Genomic DNA, 16,748 nt, shown 5'->3' with positions numbered 1-16,748 from the left:
TGAGGTGGAATTGAGGGAAATTTAATTATAGAGACGAGCATTGTGGGCTGATGCTATAATAGCATTTCCCACATTAACCTCATTTTTCATAAGGGTTTTCTGCACCAACCACAATATTTGGTTCCCAGCGTTCAAATGTTTGTTAACTCCTCTTTTCACTTTGAATGTCCTGCCTTTTCTCAGTTTGGGTGTCTCCCCAGTCCCCAGCTTCTCATCTCTGCAGTCCCTGCAGAGATGAAGGCGTTGAGAGGCTCTAGTAGGGAAGTCAGGACCTGCTCCAAAGAGAACAGGCTCTGTCCTCCTGAAAAAACAGAGGAAAAGAAAACAGGGTTTTTTCCCTGAAAACCCTTTGGTGGGCATCAGGGAGAGGTGGGCCAGACTCCTTAAGGAACTCGAGAAAGAGAAGCTCTGCTAAGTATAGCAAGATAGGACATGTGCTCCAGGCGTGCTTCTCAGCTTTCTCCCACCGGTTCCCCTCCAGACCAGAGTCCAGCCCCCCAGCTTCCTGGGGCATTGGGGACTAAAGGAATGACTTTCTCGTACATGCAAGTCAAAGCATATTTTTAGTTCAACTAGCTTTCTCATTGCTTTTTGTTTTTTTAATAACTTTATCTTATTTATTTATTTTTGGCTGCATTGGGTCTTCGTTGCTGCGCATGGGCTTTCTCTTTGTTGTGGTCGGCGGGCTTCTCATTGCGGTGGCTTCTCTTGTTGCGGAGCACGGGCTCCAGTAGTTGTGGCTCATGGGCTCTAGAGCGCAGGCTCAGTAGTTGTGGCTCACGGGCTTTAGTTGCTCAGTGGCATGAGGGATCTTCCCGGACCAGGGCTCGAACCCGTGTGCCCTGCATTGGCAGGTGGATTCTTAACCACTGCGCCACCAGGGAAGCCCTCCCATTGCTTTTTGAAGGGCAGGCACATATACACGGTCTTTCTTCCTCACTCAGGACCACACATATTAGAAAGTAACGTGCTGCTTATCCAGGCTCTCCTGGTTGTCTCCGAGGGTGACAGCCACCATCAAGCAAAGAGGAAAAGCATTGTCATCTGAATGCTACATTGTCTTATAAGGAGGTTTCTTCTAATCCTAGTGATCTTGGCTATAGCAAAACCTGATTTGGTAAAACACAACCTACCAGAATCATTAGCCAGTCTTTTCAAAAGAATATATTCTTGTGTTTGGCAATTAAATAAGCCATGAGTGGAAACTTCCTCAAAATAGAAACATCTAGCTTCTTTCCTTCAGCCCAAATGTCTAGACTTTCTGCTTCCCCATCTTTAAGCCCTGGGAAACAGTCACTGTCTCTCTTGTTCATACGTTACTTTACTGTTTACAAAGCATGTGAACTTCCAGCCCTGTGAGTGCCAGCCCTGTGAGTCTAATTGCTGGAAGGGTGAGTATCCCCATTTTGCAGATGGGGAAACCAAGTCTGCAAAAGACTAGCTCCCAGATGGAAAAATAAAATAAAAAACAAAAGCATTGTTTTAGCTTCCTGCTGATGTATGAGCCTCTTGGTAGAGTATCATAATGACAAGAACGGGCTTTGGAGTCAGCAAGCCCTGGATTTAACTCCAGATTTGTCTCTAAACTATAGCTGCTTCCGTTTCCTCATCTGTAAAATAGGGATGATAAAATCAGCCCTATAGTTGTGTGTGTGTGTGTGTGTGTGTGTATTGTGTACTAATAATGCCAATAATAATAATCCTAGCTAAACTTTCCCAAGTACTTAGAATATGCCAGGCACCATTTTAAGCACCTCACATGAGTCAGCACATTTAATCATCACAAACAAAGCTACGTGGAAGGTACTGGTTCTCCACGCATTTTATTGACGAGGAGGAAGTAACACACCTGGCATGTGGGACGTGGGGATTCAAACCCAGACAGCCTGACTGCTGTCCCCAAGCTCTGGCATGAGACCCCAGTGCTCAGCAAGGCAGAGCCATTTTGGGAGCCAGCTGGACTTCCCACCCCACCCCACTCTGGTCCCAGCTTCGTGGTTTCCAGGACTCCTTGCTGTGGGCCATTCATGCCCCACATCTTGGACCAAAGCAGAGATCCAGGTCTTATACAGAGTTCATGGTGGGCATTCAGCAGCCAAGGGCGGGGCTGCTCACCAGGCTCTGAGGTCCACAGACCCAGGTTCCAACCCTGGCTCTGACTCTCATCACCTGTATGATTTGGGGAAAGATGCTTTGCATCTTTAATGAGCTTTAATGAGGCTTTGCATCCTCTGTTCCCAATGCCTGGAATTCTCTTCTCCAGGATCTGCACGTGGCTTCTTCCTTCCCGTGAATCAGTGCTCAGCTCAGATGTCCTCTCCGCAGAGAGGTCTCCCCGGCCATCCCAGCTAAAATAAACACCCTTGTCACTCTCTAACCCAGGAATCAGCAAGGTTTTATTGTAAAGGGCTAGATAGCAAATTTTTCAGCTTTGTGGGCCATATACAATCTCTGTCACAGCTACTCAGCTGTGCTGTAGTAACAGCCATAAACAATATGTATCCAAATGGGCATAGCCGTGTTCCAATGAAACTTTATTTACAACAACAGGTGGTGGGCCGCATTTGGCCCAAGGGCCGTAGTTTATCAAGCCCCTGCTCTGACTCAACACACCCCATTTATTCCCTTCATGACACTTACCACTTTCTGGAATGACCTGATTTATTTACTTCTTTCTTTCTTTATTGTCATCATTCTTCCTCCCCTGCATTGCAGTCTCCTTCATTGTCTGGTTTGCTCCAGCACAGAATAGAGCCTGGCACTTAATAAATCTGTATCAAATAAATAAATGAATGAACGCCTTGCAGATGTAGATGTTTCGTAAATATGTGTTGAATGAATTATTGTCTGGACTATAGAAAGGGCTCCATAAATACATGCTGAATGAATAAATGAATGGACCATGCCCTGCACAAAGTGGGCTCATACCTGTTGAAGGAATGTCCTCGTAGGCTCAGTTTCTTTGTCTGTACGATGGGAGTGCTAAGAGAACTTCCTCGTGAGATTGTCCCGCAAACTGAATGGTGCTACGCAGTGCCCAGCACAGTGCCAAGCACACAGTAGTAGGTGACCAGTCCATGGCTCTTCTAATGATGTAATTGTTCCCTTTGGCTTTCAGAGGAGGCATTGAGGCTGCACAACGGGCCCCTCCGCAGCGCCTACATGGAGCAGAGCTTCCAGAGCCTGAACCCCGTCCTCAGCCTGCCCATCAACCCCGCCCAGGTGGAGCTGGCTCGGAGGAACGCTGCGTCCGCCGGCGCCGCACTGGAGCGCTGGCTGGACTCGCTGGTGGGCGGGATGTGGACCGCCATGGACATCTGTGCCACAGGCCCCACCGTCTGCCCAGTCATGCAGACCTGCAGCCAGACGGCCTGGAGCTCCTTCAGCCCTGACCCCAAGTCAGAGCTGGGCGCAGTCAAACCCGACGGCCGGCTCAGGTAGCACTGGGCACGTGGGGGCCCCAGCGGATCTCAAAGGGGAAGCAGCCAGAGGGCCAGTGGGAGCCGGACCCTGGGCTCCCACCCCCGAGGGGGGTGCCTTTTGGGAGCGGGGCTCTCCTGGCCATCGAGTGACGGGAGGGAAGGTTTGGAGGCCGAAGCAGGTTCTGCCAGCCACCTGCACCCAGCAGGCCGCCTCCCGGGGGTGGGGACGGCTCAGTCCCAGCACCGTGGTGGTCTTACCTCTTCTGATTGATCCTCGAGTGCTACAGGTTCCTTGTCTTCCCCCTCAATGACCTGACCCCCCACCCCACCCCGCCCAGACAAGTGATTCCAAAACTTTTATTTTGAGCAGCAGAGCTTTGTTTACTAAGTTGTAGGCGGAGGGAGGTCCAGGGTGAGGATGAAATCCAGGCTGCTCTGGTTGAAGCTGCGAGTGTGAGATTCTTTCTCAAAGCTCAGCCCACCGGGCAGTCCCTTCCCAAGGGCATCTCCTAAGGTACCTCTTCAGAACCCAAGGGCTCTGCAAAACCTAGTTTGAAAAGCACTGCCCAGAGGGTGGGTTTGATCTCCAGCCCCGCCCTTCAGCTCCTCTGGGCCAGGAAACCCTTGTGCCAGCCCTGAAGTGACAGGACACTAAAGTCACGCTCTCGTGGGCCCGTCCCCAGGGAGGTAGCGGGCTTGGCAGGGCCTCCCACCAGCCCTTCTCAGGTTCAGCCATCCTCCTTTGTAACTAGATGAGCCAGAGAGCCTTCTGATGTGCCATGGCCAAGGTCCACCCAAACTGTGACTGCCAGACATCCTGGGCTCCAGGCCACCCTCCTTCGAGGCAGAAATTGGGCGATGCTCATGAGCGTGAGGGTCAAACCCCCAGCCGTTCACGGGCGAGGAGATCAAGACCATGACCCCTCTGGGCCTTGACAGTGGGAACTCTGGGGACCATGGCCATGAAACTCATAGAGATCCTTGGGAGCAAAACTCCTGAGCTGGTCAGCACAGCAATACCTGTCAGTCACGTGCTTGAGCCCTTTGTTCTGAGGTCAGGCGTTTGGAACATTTGTGAATCGCACATTCGGTGCTGCTGGGAGCGACCAAACTGCATGGAACAGACTTTTCACGGCCAGGAAAAAGCATTTTAGATTTAGTTTTTAAATTCATGCCCTTTCTTATCCAAGGTGCCAACAGGCCCATCTGACACACAGTGTAAAAGTGGGAAGCTTGAGTATCTGGTTGTTTGAAACCTAAAGAACAGTGTTATTCAAATTGCTTGAGTTACTAGAAACGCAAAGGGTTTCCTTGCCATGTGTACATCGGAGGGCTGCCCTGCTCATCCGGAGACCCCTCCTCCGCTGGTCCCACCCTCCCCCCAAGGACAGGGTTCTCTTGGAAAAGTCCTTCCCACGGAGAGCTGGTCCTTGGCGATTCGCCTCCAGTGTGGGTTTGAAGGTACCGCCGTTTGCTCCCAGTGACCTGTCAGCTGTCGCCCCCTACTCACACCCCCAGCCCAGCAAGGCAGAATGTCCTATGGGCCATGGAGGATATAGAGAAGGGACACTTTAGATATTTATTATTTATATGTTTTGGTCAATGACTAATTAGTAGGTGCTGTTTTTGCAGCTTGTCAATTACATTATCTTACTAACTGGAGCTGCCTTTATTCACGAAAGGCCCCCTCCCCCCACCCTTCCACTCCCTCCCCCTCTCATCCCCCAGCCCCTCATGTCTGTCTCTTTCTGTCTCTCTGCTGCTTTATCTATCTATCTATCTGTCATCTCTGTCTCTGCCCTGCGTTCTCCGTGTCCTCAGTGGGAAGCAGGGGACTTGGACACCATGAGGAGAACGCCTCAACCAGCATCATCCACTGGCCAGAAGTGGGGTGTCCTTGGGAACAGTGGCGCCTCGCTCTTCCTCATGCAGGGTGTTAGCGTGACTCAGCCCTGCGGCTCTGGGGGTGTTGGAATTCCTGAGCCATCCCCGCCACCCGCCCCCAGCACAGGGACGCAACAGGCCAGCGACTTGCGGAGGGAGGCTGTGCCGGCTGCAGAACCTGGGGCGTCCCCGCTTCCTCCATCACTGCCCTCCCGCAGCCAGTCTAACCGTGGGCCTCCATGTGAGGGAAAGCAGGCTCCCTCCACGCCCTGGAGGAAAAGATATCTATTTTAGGAAGATGGTAGGGGGTCAGACCCGGCCAGGAGAGCCCAGGAGCTGGCCCAGTGTTTCCAGGGACCTCGGCGTACCTCGGCGTGGCTTTCTCAGAAAGCCCACATGAGCTCCACATGGGTTCGCAAGTTCTGTGGGAGCCAAGAGGCCCGTGTCACATCCACTTTCTGCCCCCGGCCTCTGCCTCTGGCCAGGGCCTCCCTGAGCCTGTGGAAGCTGCCCGGGGAGCCGCCCTTTCACCCTTCTCGCCACTAGGGCCCTGTGTGTCATTTGTGATGGTTTGGGGGGCTCTGCCCTGGCACGTCCCTGCGCACCCATGAGCCTGCAGACTCCTCGACGGGGCCCCACCTGCACCCTGACATTGCTGACTCCTGTTCCATCTGGGAACAAGTGGAGAAATGGCAGAGCTGGCTTACTCTGGGGACGGCCCCCACCCCCACGGCCCAGGCCCCATTCCCTCCTCACCGCCAGGAGACTGGGAAGCTCAGGGGCCTCATGGGATGTCCCTCAACATCCTCTGTTTTTGAACCAGAGAATCACTTCGAAGATGTTACATTTGGCTTTAAGGAAAAAAGGGAGAATTTCAAACAAAGCCCAGGATGATTTGAGCAAAGGTGATGTTTTCCCAGGAGAAATAGTTTAACTCAGTTTTGTAATCTACCTGAGGATGATTTATTAGTTAGAGGCCATTGGTCAGGCAACCTTGAGCTGTGGCTGCCTGAGGGTTTCAAAACCTGAGAACATGGTCTCTGGAAATCCTATTAAAGAAACAACGTGACTGTGGGCTGAGTCACTGACCAGGTCCTCGGACTTCAGGAGGGCTTAGAGGTGGGACGTGGGCTTGGGGGAGAAGGACTCATTGAATAAGCTGTGACACTCTGTCCAATTTCCCATTCACCCCTGTGACATTCAGGTGGAAACCACGCTCAGGAGGCAGGCAGCCTTCCTGAGTCCCGCTTCCCCGGCCATGTGCAAGGCAGTCTGTCTCCAAGGAGGGCACGAGCAGTTCCTAGGACCCCCCCATGTTCTCAGAAGTGCAGATGCTCCTCCCTTTGGAGAAAGGCCGTTCTGATCTCATCAGGAATCATTCCGACTTCATTTGCCATTGTTAGTTTAACTTTCAAAATGCCAGTGGAGTTGAGAAGGAATGAGCACGCCACCCCAAAAGGGCAGATTACAGCTGCTCTGGGCACATGCCGGGACTGGGGGGGACCATGCTTCCTTCCGGTTCTCCAGTTTGCAGGTGCAAGGAGGATGCTGGCTGGAACCCTGATCTCTTTGCCAAGAGGGTGCAGGGGAAAGGAGGGCGGTAGCTGCTGGGTGTGGGGCCTGAGCAAAGATCCCTTTCGTAGCCAAGTTCACTGGGGACTCAGGACACGCTCCTCCAGCAGCACCCAAGGGGGCTGTGCTAGAAACAGCTGTTGGCAAACACCTGCCAGATCGAAGCCACACCCTCTGGCAGGGGTTACAAGTGGCTGTAGGGTCCAGAACACTAGCATAGAGGAGTGACGCCGTTGGTGTAAGACGTTAGGGAGTGGGGGGTACTGTAGTCTAGTCTGCAGTGTGCACATGACACAGACAAAAAACTACAGCTGCATCTCAGCTCCAGCCTGAGGTGCACGTGAGAATACGGGCACAGTGCAGCAGAATCATCTAATCTGGTAAGGGAAGCCAGAAATCCATATTTTTATAGGAAATATGATTTTGAAATGTTGCCATTTTTTTTCTTTCCAGAGTGTAGGCAAAGAGAAACCTCACAGTTCAGCCTGTGCACTGCCAGAAAACTCTGCTCTCTGGAGACATGGTTTGAAAGGAAGCTAGGCTTGTCCCGGTGGGGGAGGAAAACGGCACCACTAGGAAGGGGCAAAAAACTAACAGCTCGTGTCCAGCTCCGAAGGGAATGGGGACCTCTTACTAGTCATTCCCATCCCAAAGAAACGGTCCCTCAGAGGAGAAGTGTCTCATAACTGGCGTGTTCAGCTCTCCTGGTCTCAAGACAGTTTGTACTGAAGGGAAGATGGCACAGAATTTGCAGACCCCAAGAGCTGACCCTTAGACGTACGGAGGTCCACATTGGCCTGGTCCCCGCCTTCCAGAATTCCATCCTACCAGGCGGAGAGGTCCAGGATGTGTTTCAGGAGGAGGGGTTGGCGTGTCAAACAGCCCGGCTCTCTCCAGATCCCACGTTTTAGCAGCCATCTTGCCACATGTCCGGAAACATCTTTGGAAGCCGTGCTCACGGGAGGTCCCCTGTGCTTCTGCCTCACTTACCTTACTATGCCCATGGGTCAACCACAGGCGCTACCTCATGTGTCTGCTGAGAAGTTTACCGCGGGGGGGGGGGGGGGAGGGATAAAGGTGTCCAAAATCTGCTGGAGCTAAATGCATAATCTATGCAAATTCTGTCTTTCTCTTTCTTTCTCTCTCGCTCTCTCAGAAGTATTACTTTTTTTACCTGGCAAACAAGATACTGTACAGACCCCTCTTAAGACTGAGGAGGGCTTTCACGTGCCACCTGTGTCTGCCCCTCACGTTGTCATTGGTTCTGTCCTTGCCAAGCCCCAGGCAGCGAGAAAGCAGCCCTCTGTCGCCCTCCCCTTGGCTGGGAACACTCCAGCCGCCTCTGCCTACACACCCCGCAGGAAAGCAGGTTCTGCACCTTGCCACCTCCGTTCCCAGCTCCATCCTCTCCACCCCTCATTTGCCTCCCTATCCTTCCCTTCCCCCACCCCCAAAAGCCGTAGGTTTCTCCTTTTTGAAATGAGGCCTTAAAATTATTTTGGGAAAGCTAACCACCCTCCCCCTCCCATTTCCACCAACATCCGAGAAGAAAGAGCATCTTGAAGCTCTCAGGGCAACCTCCTAAGCCAGGGGCTGCCAATCTGTAGCTTGCAGATGTGATAGAAATGGCTTCTCTGTGTCGTCTTGAAGAAAAATTTTCTGTTTTTCCTATGGGTAAAATGAAGGCTTGGGTGCTCATCTAAACCTCAACCAACTCCCGAAGCACTCTCCTAGAGCATATCGCCACTGCGATGGGCTGCCGACGTGGGCTTTCCAGCCCTCCCCCGCCCCCCAAAACTTGGTGACTTTAGGTACTTCATTCATGGGTAAATCAGGAGAGTTTCTCAATTTATCTCTTCATCCTTCCTGCCTGGAAAGTGATAGCATTAAATAGTCCCAGCGGATGGGTCATGTTCTCAAAGGGATCACACTCTACCTACTTTCAGAATCCCCCCATTTCCCTGCCGTCGCTCCAGGGCTGATGGAGGCCAAAGACAACCCCAGGGTTTTCATAGGAAATTCACTGGAATTGAGCGCAATCGTCTTTGTCGTCCTTTGTCTTATATATATATATATATATATATATATATATATATATATATATATATATATATTATTATGTTGTCAAAGACGTTTGGGTATTTTTTTTTAGAGGCCTCACAATAAGTTATTACCGTCCCCCTCATTGTTTCTCAAAGACATGTGGTGATATAGTTTTTAAAAAATAACTATTTTGTTATAGATCATAATACGCATAAAACTGTACAGAAATATTTTGTAATGTATTGATTTTAAAAAAAGAGAGACTGTAAATAAAGTTTTTTTAAAAAGAGAGAATTCGAAAGGCACACACTGAAAGATGTAGATATTTTGCTATTTATTTAAAGGAGTATTTTAAGAGATACTGAACTATCTGAAATTGACCAGTCATCAAAGTTCCAATCCTCCGAATGCTTTTCCTCGCAGTAGAATGTGATTCTCAGAAACAATTGCACTACCGGCCCATTTTTGCACCTTTTCTGTCTTTTCATTTAGCAGAAAAACAACAACGAAATTGTGCCTTAGCTGTATTTCTTGTCTAGGGGAGTTTGTTTCTGTCTGACAAAGCAAACTTTTTTGCAGAAAACAGTGGAGGTACTGAATACTGTATCGTACCAAAAACACCGCAGGTTGTATATAGATGCTGTCATACTGTGTTTTCAGATGCAGAATTTTAAAATTAAAAAAAAATACTGTCTTTATGGAACAGTGGGTGTATGACTTTTTAGTGATAAACTGCATCTTCATGCAGTCCTGTATTCGCCCCCCTCCTCTGCCCTGCTCTCCTGCTGCGACCATCTCTCCTGGGAAAACCTGATGTGTGCACACTCCGTAATCAAGCCTGCTGTCATCTCCCAACCAGATTATTGCAACACCCTCCTGTAAATGATACCCCTGGTTAAGGTAGAAGTGTTTGGTTTTAAATCCCTTTGGTAAGTAGAGGATAGCGAGGAGGACTGCCATCTAAAGTGGCCAGCGTTTTCTATACCCAGCTGGCCGGTTATGTAGCAACCTGTTTTCCTTTCCTCTTCACTACACAGCTAGACTGCATTTCCCAGACTTCCTTGCTCTCAGGTGTGGTCATGTGACCAACTCCTGGCCAATGGCATGTGGGTGGAATGGATGTAAGACACTTCTTAGGCCTGGCCCATAAAACTTCCCAGAGAGCTCTCGCTCGCTCTCTCTCTCTCTCTCTCTCTTTCCCCATTTACCAGCTCAAGTGTTTTAAATCATCTTGATTTGGGGCATTCATAAATTTGTCTATTCTACTGCTCTTCTTGGAAGCTTCACACAGCCCCCAACTTAAAAGAGGGCAGAGACACAATATGGGAGGAGCTGGGCCCCAGATGGTGACATGGAAGACCACCCTTATTTGACTATGATGTGAAAAGAAAGAAGCATGCATTTGTTATGCCACCAAGAATTTATCTATTACAGTAGCTAGCCTTACCTTAACTAATTCATCCAGATATGGAAACTCGGATAGTCCTCTGGGAAAGTCCAAGTTTCAGCCCCTTCATCCCATAGGTAAAGATACAGAGACTCAGATGGGTGAAGCTACCAAGATATGAGCATCACAGTCAGAAGTAGAACCAAGGTTTCCTATCCCACAGAGACTTTCACAAGTCATTAGGAGGACTGGTTCTCCATCCTTTGGTTGGCCTCATTACGACATTTATAGTGACTCCTGACGGCCACAACCAAGGATTGAGAGTGCCTAGGTGCTGGGTCACAGACATGCCTTTAAATCATCCTTCAGAATCCTAAAGGCAAAGATTGGCCCTGAGGCCCAGATGGGACTTTACAGCTGGAGCAAAGTTGGTTAGAGAAGGTAAGTGACTCTATGTTTGGAAGGACGGTTGGACCCCAGGTATAGTGCCAAAACCTTTTTTCCAGTTGGATCTTAGAGCCAATCTCCCCCTCCTTTGCCCAAAGATAAGTCCTCCAAAAAAAAAAAGGGTTTTCTTGCAAGGGAAGGATAAACTTCCAAAATCTCCATGGGCGGAAAGATCAAAGATCTTGTTCACCCAGTGTTCCCAGCACTTAGCACAGTAAGCCCAAGGTACGGGCACTCAGTGAGTATTTAGTGAATGAACAAGCGAATAAAGCCATATTTCTTAATTAACATATGGGCATGGGGTCATTTGTCCAAGATGCTGTCTTTACATCCAACATTTGATTGACAATATTTGGCAAAACATGGGTTATTGTAAATAGTGATTTTTTCCCTTCAGTAAGGATGTTTCTGGTCCTTTTTTTATGCAAGAGTTGGTTGGAATTTCTTTCCTACTGATTTATTTGACATGTCACATGTCACCTTTTGTTCAGAGAATAGTAGTGGTTGGCTTAAGTTCGTCAGATTAATGGTTTTAAAGGTTTTATTTTTATTTTAAGGGAACCCATTTTCAAACAAAATTGTGCATTAAACCCCCATATTATATAAAAAAGACCTGGGGGTCCAGTGGTTAGGATTCCGTGCTTCCACTGCAGGAGCCACGGGTTCCATCCCTGGTCAGGGAACAAGGATCCCGCATGCCGTGTGGCGCAGCCAAAAAAAAAAAAGGGGGGGGGGAATTGGGGCTGGCAGGGGACAACAGTGGTTGCCAGAAGGAAGAAGGAAGCGGGGAGCGGGGGAAATAGGTGAAGGAGATTAAGAGATACAAACCTCCGGTTATATAATAAATAAGTCACGGGAATGTAATATACAGCACAAAGCATATGGTCAATAATACTGTGTTCAATTTTTATGGGGACAGATGGTTACTAGAATTAGCTTGGTGGTCATTTCATAATGTATGCAAATGTCAAATTATTATGTAGTACACCTGAAATTTACATGATATTGTACATCAACTAAATATTTCAATTTAAAATAATAGAATAAAACAAAATGAAAGAAATCGGGGGCTGGGAGGGCTGGTGCAGTTGAAGTGGGAGTGGAAATTGTCTTAGCAGTGTCTCCCTCTCTCCTCCTCAGCCAGTCCCTTTGGTATCTCCAGGGAGTAGGTATGTAGACAACCATGCTTTAAAACTGTTACCTCTAGACCTTTGGTGGGGTTGGTTGGAAGCCTGGCTGCCAGCGTGCTGCGAGTTGAGTTCTAGGCTGGATCTCTGAGAACGAGACCAAACTAAGAATAATTCGCCCCTTACGTGGTCTTGGAAAGTCAAAAGGGTGGAATTTTAGAATTGGTGCCCAAAGGAGGTATGGCTGGCCTGAGGTCAAGTGTTGGACACTCTTGATCCTGCGCCTCCGTATTTAGTTGGTCTGATCTCCTTCTCTGCTGGGAAGCTGCATGCTGCCCCAACCTACATGGTCCAAGTTTCAACCAAGCACTCGATACAGAACACGTAAGGTGCCAGCTCCTTACAAGAAAATGTTCTCAAAATATGATTTTTTGATGTTCCTATCTACGTTAGTCAGGGTTCTTTCACTTGGAAGTAACAGTAGCCCAACTCAAACAAGTTTAATCAGGAAGAGAATCCATTGACTCATGAAATTGCAGAAAAGAACAAAATTAAAATGCAAAGGACAAGAATGAGAGCCTCTCTAGGAGACTCAAGAATGGGAACTGGATCCTCAATACTCCTGGTCCCCTTTTCCTCCATTTCTGCTGCTCCCACTTTGATTCTATTTTCCCCTACAGACAGCTGATGCCACGTGATAGAGAAAAAAGGCCCTAGAAGTCCCTCCTTCTTCTCCTTTAAGCTGCACCACAGAAAAAGATCTAAGTCCTTTGTTCTCATTGCCAAAAGAAATGGCTCCAAGCAAGCAAGCTTGGGTCACATGCCCAGCAGTGGACCTATCACTGGGGCCAAGCAAACAAGGTACTGTAATTGGCTGAGTGTGGATCATGTACCAACACCTGTGGCCAGGTGATTGGGTAAGAAACTGTGATTGGCAGCACCATCCCAATCACATGGTCAGAGTGGAAGAAGAACATTTCCCCAAGGATGTGCTGAACAGACAAAAACAGCAGATGTCCATCCACTGGTCACAGCCAACTCCTGGCTCAGGTGGTTTCTCAGCTTTGCCAGTGCAATTTGTTCCTGTTCCTCAAATGCCCAAATTGTCTCCACCCAGCTCCTAGCTATCTTCCTAAAGAGAAGGATTCTGGGCATGTCTTGAGCAAATCATTTTAAATAAACATCATATAGATGGTAGAGATTTCACCTTCACTTAATTAGTTGTATTTATGCTTATGAAACAACATGATGAATCTCTCCTTTCCTCCTTGTAGCCCGGGCACAGGACTCATTCAAAAGGCTCATGTTACTGCCCTTTGCTAATTATGGTAGATGGTTCTAACTTGCATCAAAAAAGAGAGAGTCTGTGTACCAAAGACTCTGGCACAAAGTCTTTGTACCAGACAAAGAAGAACAATATATTTTTCCATGTTTCTGTAGCATCAACCTCCTGGGCTCCCAGTCTCTCCTCTGCCCCCGCAGCAGGCACCCAAAACCCTCATGCTAGTAAATTCATCCATGATGAGGTGACAGAGCCTTGCTGAGTTGGTGTTAAGGTACTAAAAGAGGAGATGAGGAGGAAAGTAATGGTTAACCCAGTTGAAAAGCACTGATAGCAGATAAGCTGACTGGGCGTCACAGCAGATTGGGTAGGACTCAGGACAAATATGGCGAGTACTTTTCAAATCACATTATCAAGTCTGAACTCCTTACTACCAATTTTCCAGTGCCACTGACCAAAATAAGGACTCCTCCTCCAAATCTAGAGTCAGATAATCCTGTGTTCAAACACAGATTTCATTACGGATTAGCTGAATCAAATTCCCTAACATCTCTGAGCCTCAGCTTACCTATTTGGTGATAATAGTTACTTACTCATAAAGCTGTTGGGAGAATTTTAGAAAGACAGTGCACGTAAAATACAAAGCCTACTGTCTACACTTAGGAGGAGGTCAAAAAAGGTCAGCTCCCCTTGCCTTCACACCCCAAGGTAAAGCTCCTTGAGGGCAGAGACAGTGTCTATATTTTCAGCACACATTAAGGGGCTTGACACAAAATGGTGTGCCAGTGTTTGATGAATGAATAAATGAACAGGACTGCCACTACTTCCATAATTTCTTCAGGGGCGTTTCATTTTGTCTGGTCAGAACAACTATTCTCTATTTGAGAATTGATGTCTTCTATTCATGACAAGGTGGTATCACCTTGACTTCTAAGATGCAAGTGACATTTTCTCAAACGCCCTGAATGAAGGGAAGCACAGCACTGCCCCCAGTCTCTTTGGAGCTTCTTGGGGAGCCTCAAGTTCAGCTACAACCTGGGTTCCACTTCCACTAAATTGGTTCACTGTACAAATCATTCCTCTATTCTGCAGGTTCTTTTCTTCAGTTCTAGGTACTTCTGCTATAAGCATCTTTACCATAAACATCTTTACTGCAAACGTTTTTGCCTCATAACTACTTGGCCATAAGGCAATCTTGCCGTAAAAGGTAACTGGTTGTTGACAGTTTGGTTTCATTTCTTAGTGGACATAGGACTCCAGTTTTTACATTCCATCAGTCTTAGCCCTCATGATAGTCTATACAGTGATGAACAGCATGGCAGTCTTAAAATAGTAGATGATAACTACTTACATGGACTTGGTAGAAAAGACGGTGATAAAACTTACTGGAAGTGTGATTAAGAGAGCGTAAAGGGCTTCCCTGGTGGCGCAGTGGTTGAGAATCTGCCTGCTAATGCAGGGGACAAGGGTTCGAGCCCTGGTGTGGGAGGCTCCCACATGCCGCGGAGCAACTAGGCCCGTGAGCCACAAGTACTGAGCCTGCGCGTCTGGAGCCTGTGCTCCGCAACAAGAGAGGCCGCGATAGTGAGAGGCCCGCGCACCGCAATGAAGAGTGGCCCCCGCTTGCCACAACTAGAGAAAGCTCTCGCACAGAAACGAAGACCCAACACAGCAAAAATTAATTAATTAATTAATAAACTCCTACCCCCAACATCTTCTTTAAAAAAAAAAAAGAGAGAGAGAGAGCGCGTAAAGCCAGAGTGAATGCTGTACTAGAAAATGATAATGTATCAGTTGCAAATCCTTCAGTGATTTGAAGGTGTAGAGTTGAACCCACACCTTCCATAAAACTTTGGAACGTCTATCAGCGGACATGTGACAACCTGCTAAGAACAAACAGCTTTCCCAACGCGATACAAAGCTCAGGTACAAATATACATCCTAGTATTTGGAAGCTGATGCCTCTCTATGAAGAATTTTATCAAAATAGAAGACGTGTGATGCCAAATGAGGCGACAAGTCAACAAGCAAACAAAGTAAATAAATAAATAGTATAAAATACTGTGAATGAAAGACTTGGAAGACAAGTGCTTAGATACAACATGCAAAATAAAATCTGTTATTTGCGCAGTATTGCCATGAATTTACACACATTTCAAATGTATTCAAATATTTTGTATTTTGCAATAAAGTCTTTTTAATTTTTGTTACCCATTTTTCATGTTTCATTATGTCCTTTTTAATGCCCCTCTTTTATTTTTCCTTATTTTATCTTTTACAACAAACCTGCCTTATGGTCAATTAGTTACGCAGCAAAAGTACTTACGGCAAAAATACCAGACATTTTCTTCTTTCTGCACCATATCACCCCTCCTAATAAACACCCCAATCCATCAATCCCCCAAAATACTACGGCTAGGCTATGTAAACCAAAGATTTTACCAAAGCTTTCAGGTAAGAAAGTGCATGAGAGCATTTCAAATGATTTAGAATTTAATATTAGATGTTCCCATTCTCAAAATCCCCAAATCCCTGATCAGCCACCTGCCTGCACATTCTCCAGCACCCAGGCATGTGTCTGCCACCCTCTCCTCATTCTCCTCTGTCTGCTCTCAGGCACCTCCCTGCTCAATGCCCTATTATCTCATCATCCCACTGTCTCTTTGCAGACCAGTCCCTCAGGGACTCACACTCCACACCTACAGAAAACTAAATGTAAGACTCTCCTTGGTTCTAAACATAGACAGTTCTCTCCTAAGAGGAAGGAGCTCTGGAACCAGCTTCGAAAAAAATTACTACAAAGTACTTTTCCCTCCTGATTGTTCCGATTTAACACACTCCCTGGCTGCCAAGTGGTGTCTGAGCACTTTGGCTCCTTTCCTTAAATAATACTTTTTATTTTTATTTTTTTGTAAAACATTTAGGATCTTCCTCACCACCATGGGAATCCTTTTAGCATCTCCAAATTCCATCATTAACATCTGATTTCACTGGGGATGGATGACGGGCAGGTAGGATGCAAGAGTCCAAAGGAGAACTTGGATGAACTCCAGGATCAAGAATTGCTCAAAACTAAGATCACTGACGTCCTTGGTTTGGTCCCAATAAAGTACAGTCCCTCCTGCCAACTTTTATTTTCCAACCTTGACTATTCATGGCCTGCATCTGCAGACACTGACACTGACCTTGTCATCAAGGAGTCTAGAATTTGTTTATCTGATATGGGTATTGGCCCAAACTTAGCTTCAAAGACTAGAAACAAGAGACGAAGGAACATCCAGGGACGTAAGGGACTTGGAACCCTAACTAACTGTCCCCTAGCTCAAAGTCTGACCTTTATCTATAAACCTAATTGTTCCATCCCTTAGCGTTCTCCAATAGGAGATATATTATTAGAATATAAGATTATTATAAATAATAATAATATTTATTATTTACTATTATTATAAAGAAAATGTATTATTGTAAGGAACTGGCTCACCTGATTATGGAAGCTAAGTCCCCAGATCTGCTGTCAGCCAGCTGAAGACCCAGGAGAACTGATGATGTAAATTGCAGCACAATTCCAAAGGCCTGAGAAGCAG

General features: G+C 47.3%; 1 protein-coding gene across 5 annotated transcripts in view; it reads left to right on the top strand.

The window, feature by feature from the left end:
- XYLT1 (xylosyltransferase 1) overlaps positions 1–9,624 on the top strand; it is a 302,171-nt gene extending 292,547 nt beyond the window's left edge. For all 5 annotated transcript variants that reach the window (XM_089896096.1, XM_089896097.1, XM_022552190.3 and 2 more), the window contains one exon: positions 3,119–9,624. In XM_089896096.1, coding sequence (XP_089752222.1) covers positions 3,119–3,441 — 323 coding nt within the window. In that variant the 3' untranslated portion in view covers positions 3,442–9,624. The remainder of the gene's footprint in view (positions 1–3,118) is intronic.
- The last annotated feature ends 7,124 nt before the right edge of the window (positions 9,625–16,748 follow it).

This window comes from Delphinapterus leucas, chromosome 15, assembly GCF_059928025.1.
Source record: "Delphinapterus leucas isolate spDelLeu-1000000601 "Yukka" chromosome 15, BTC_Dleu_Yukka2, whole genome shotgun sequence".
NCBI classification, from domain to species: Eukaryota; Metazoa; Chordata; class Mammalia; order Artiodactyla; family Monodontidae; genus Delphinapterus; species Delphinapterus leucas.
Note: the sequence above shows the minus strand (reverse complement) of the source record. Positions and strands in the feature narration are given on the sequence as shown.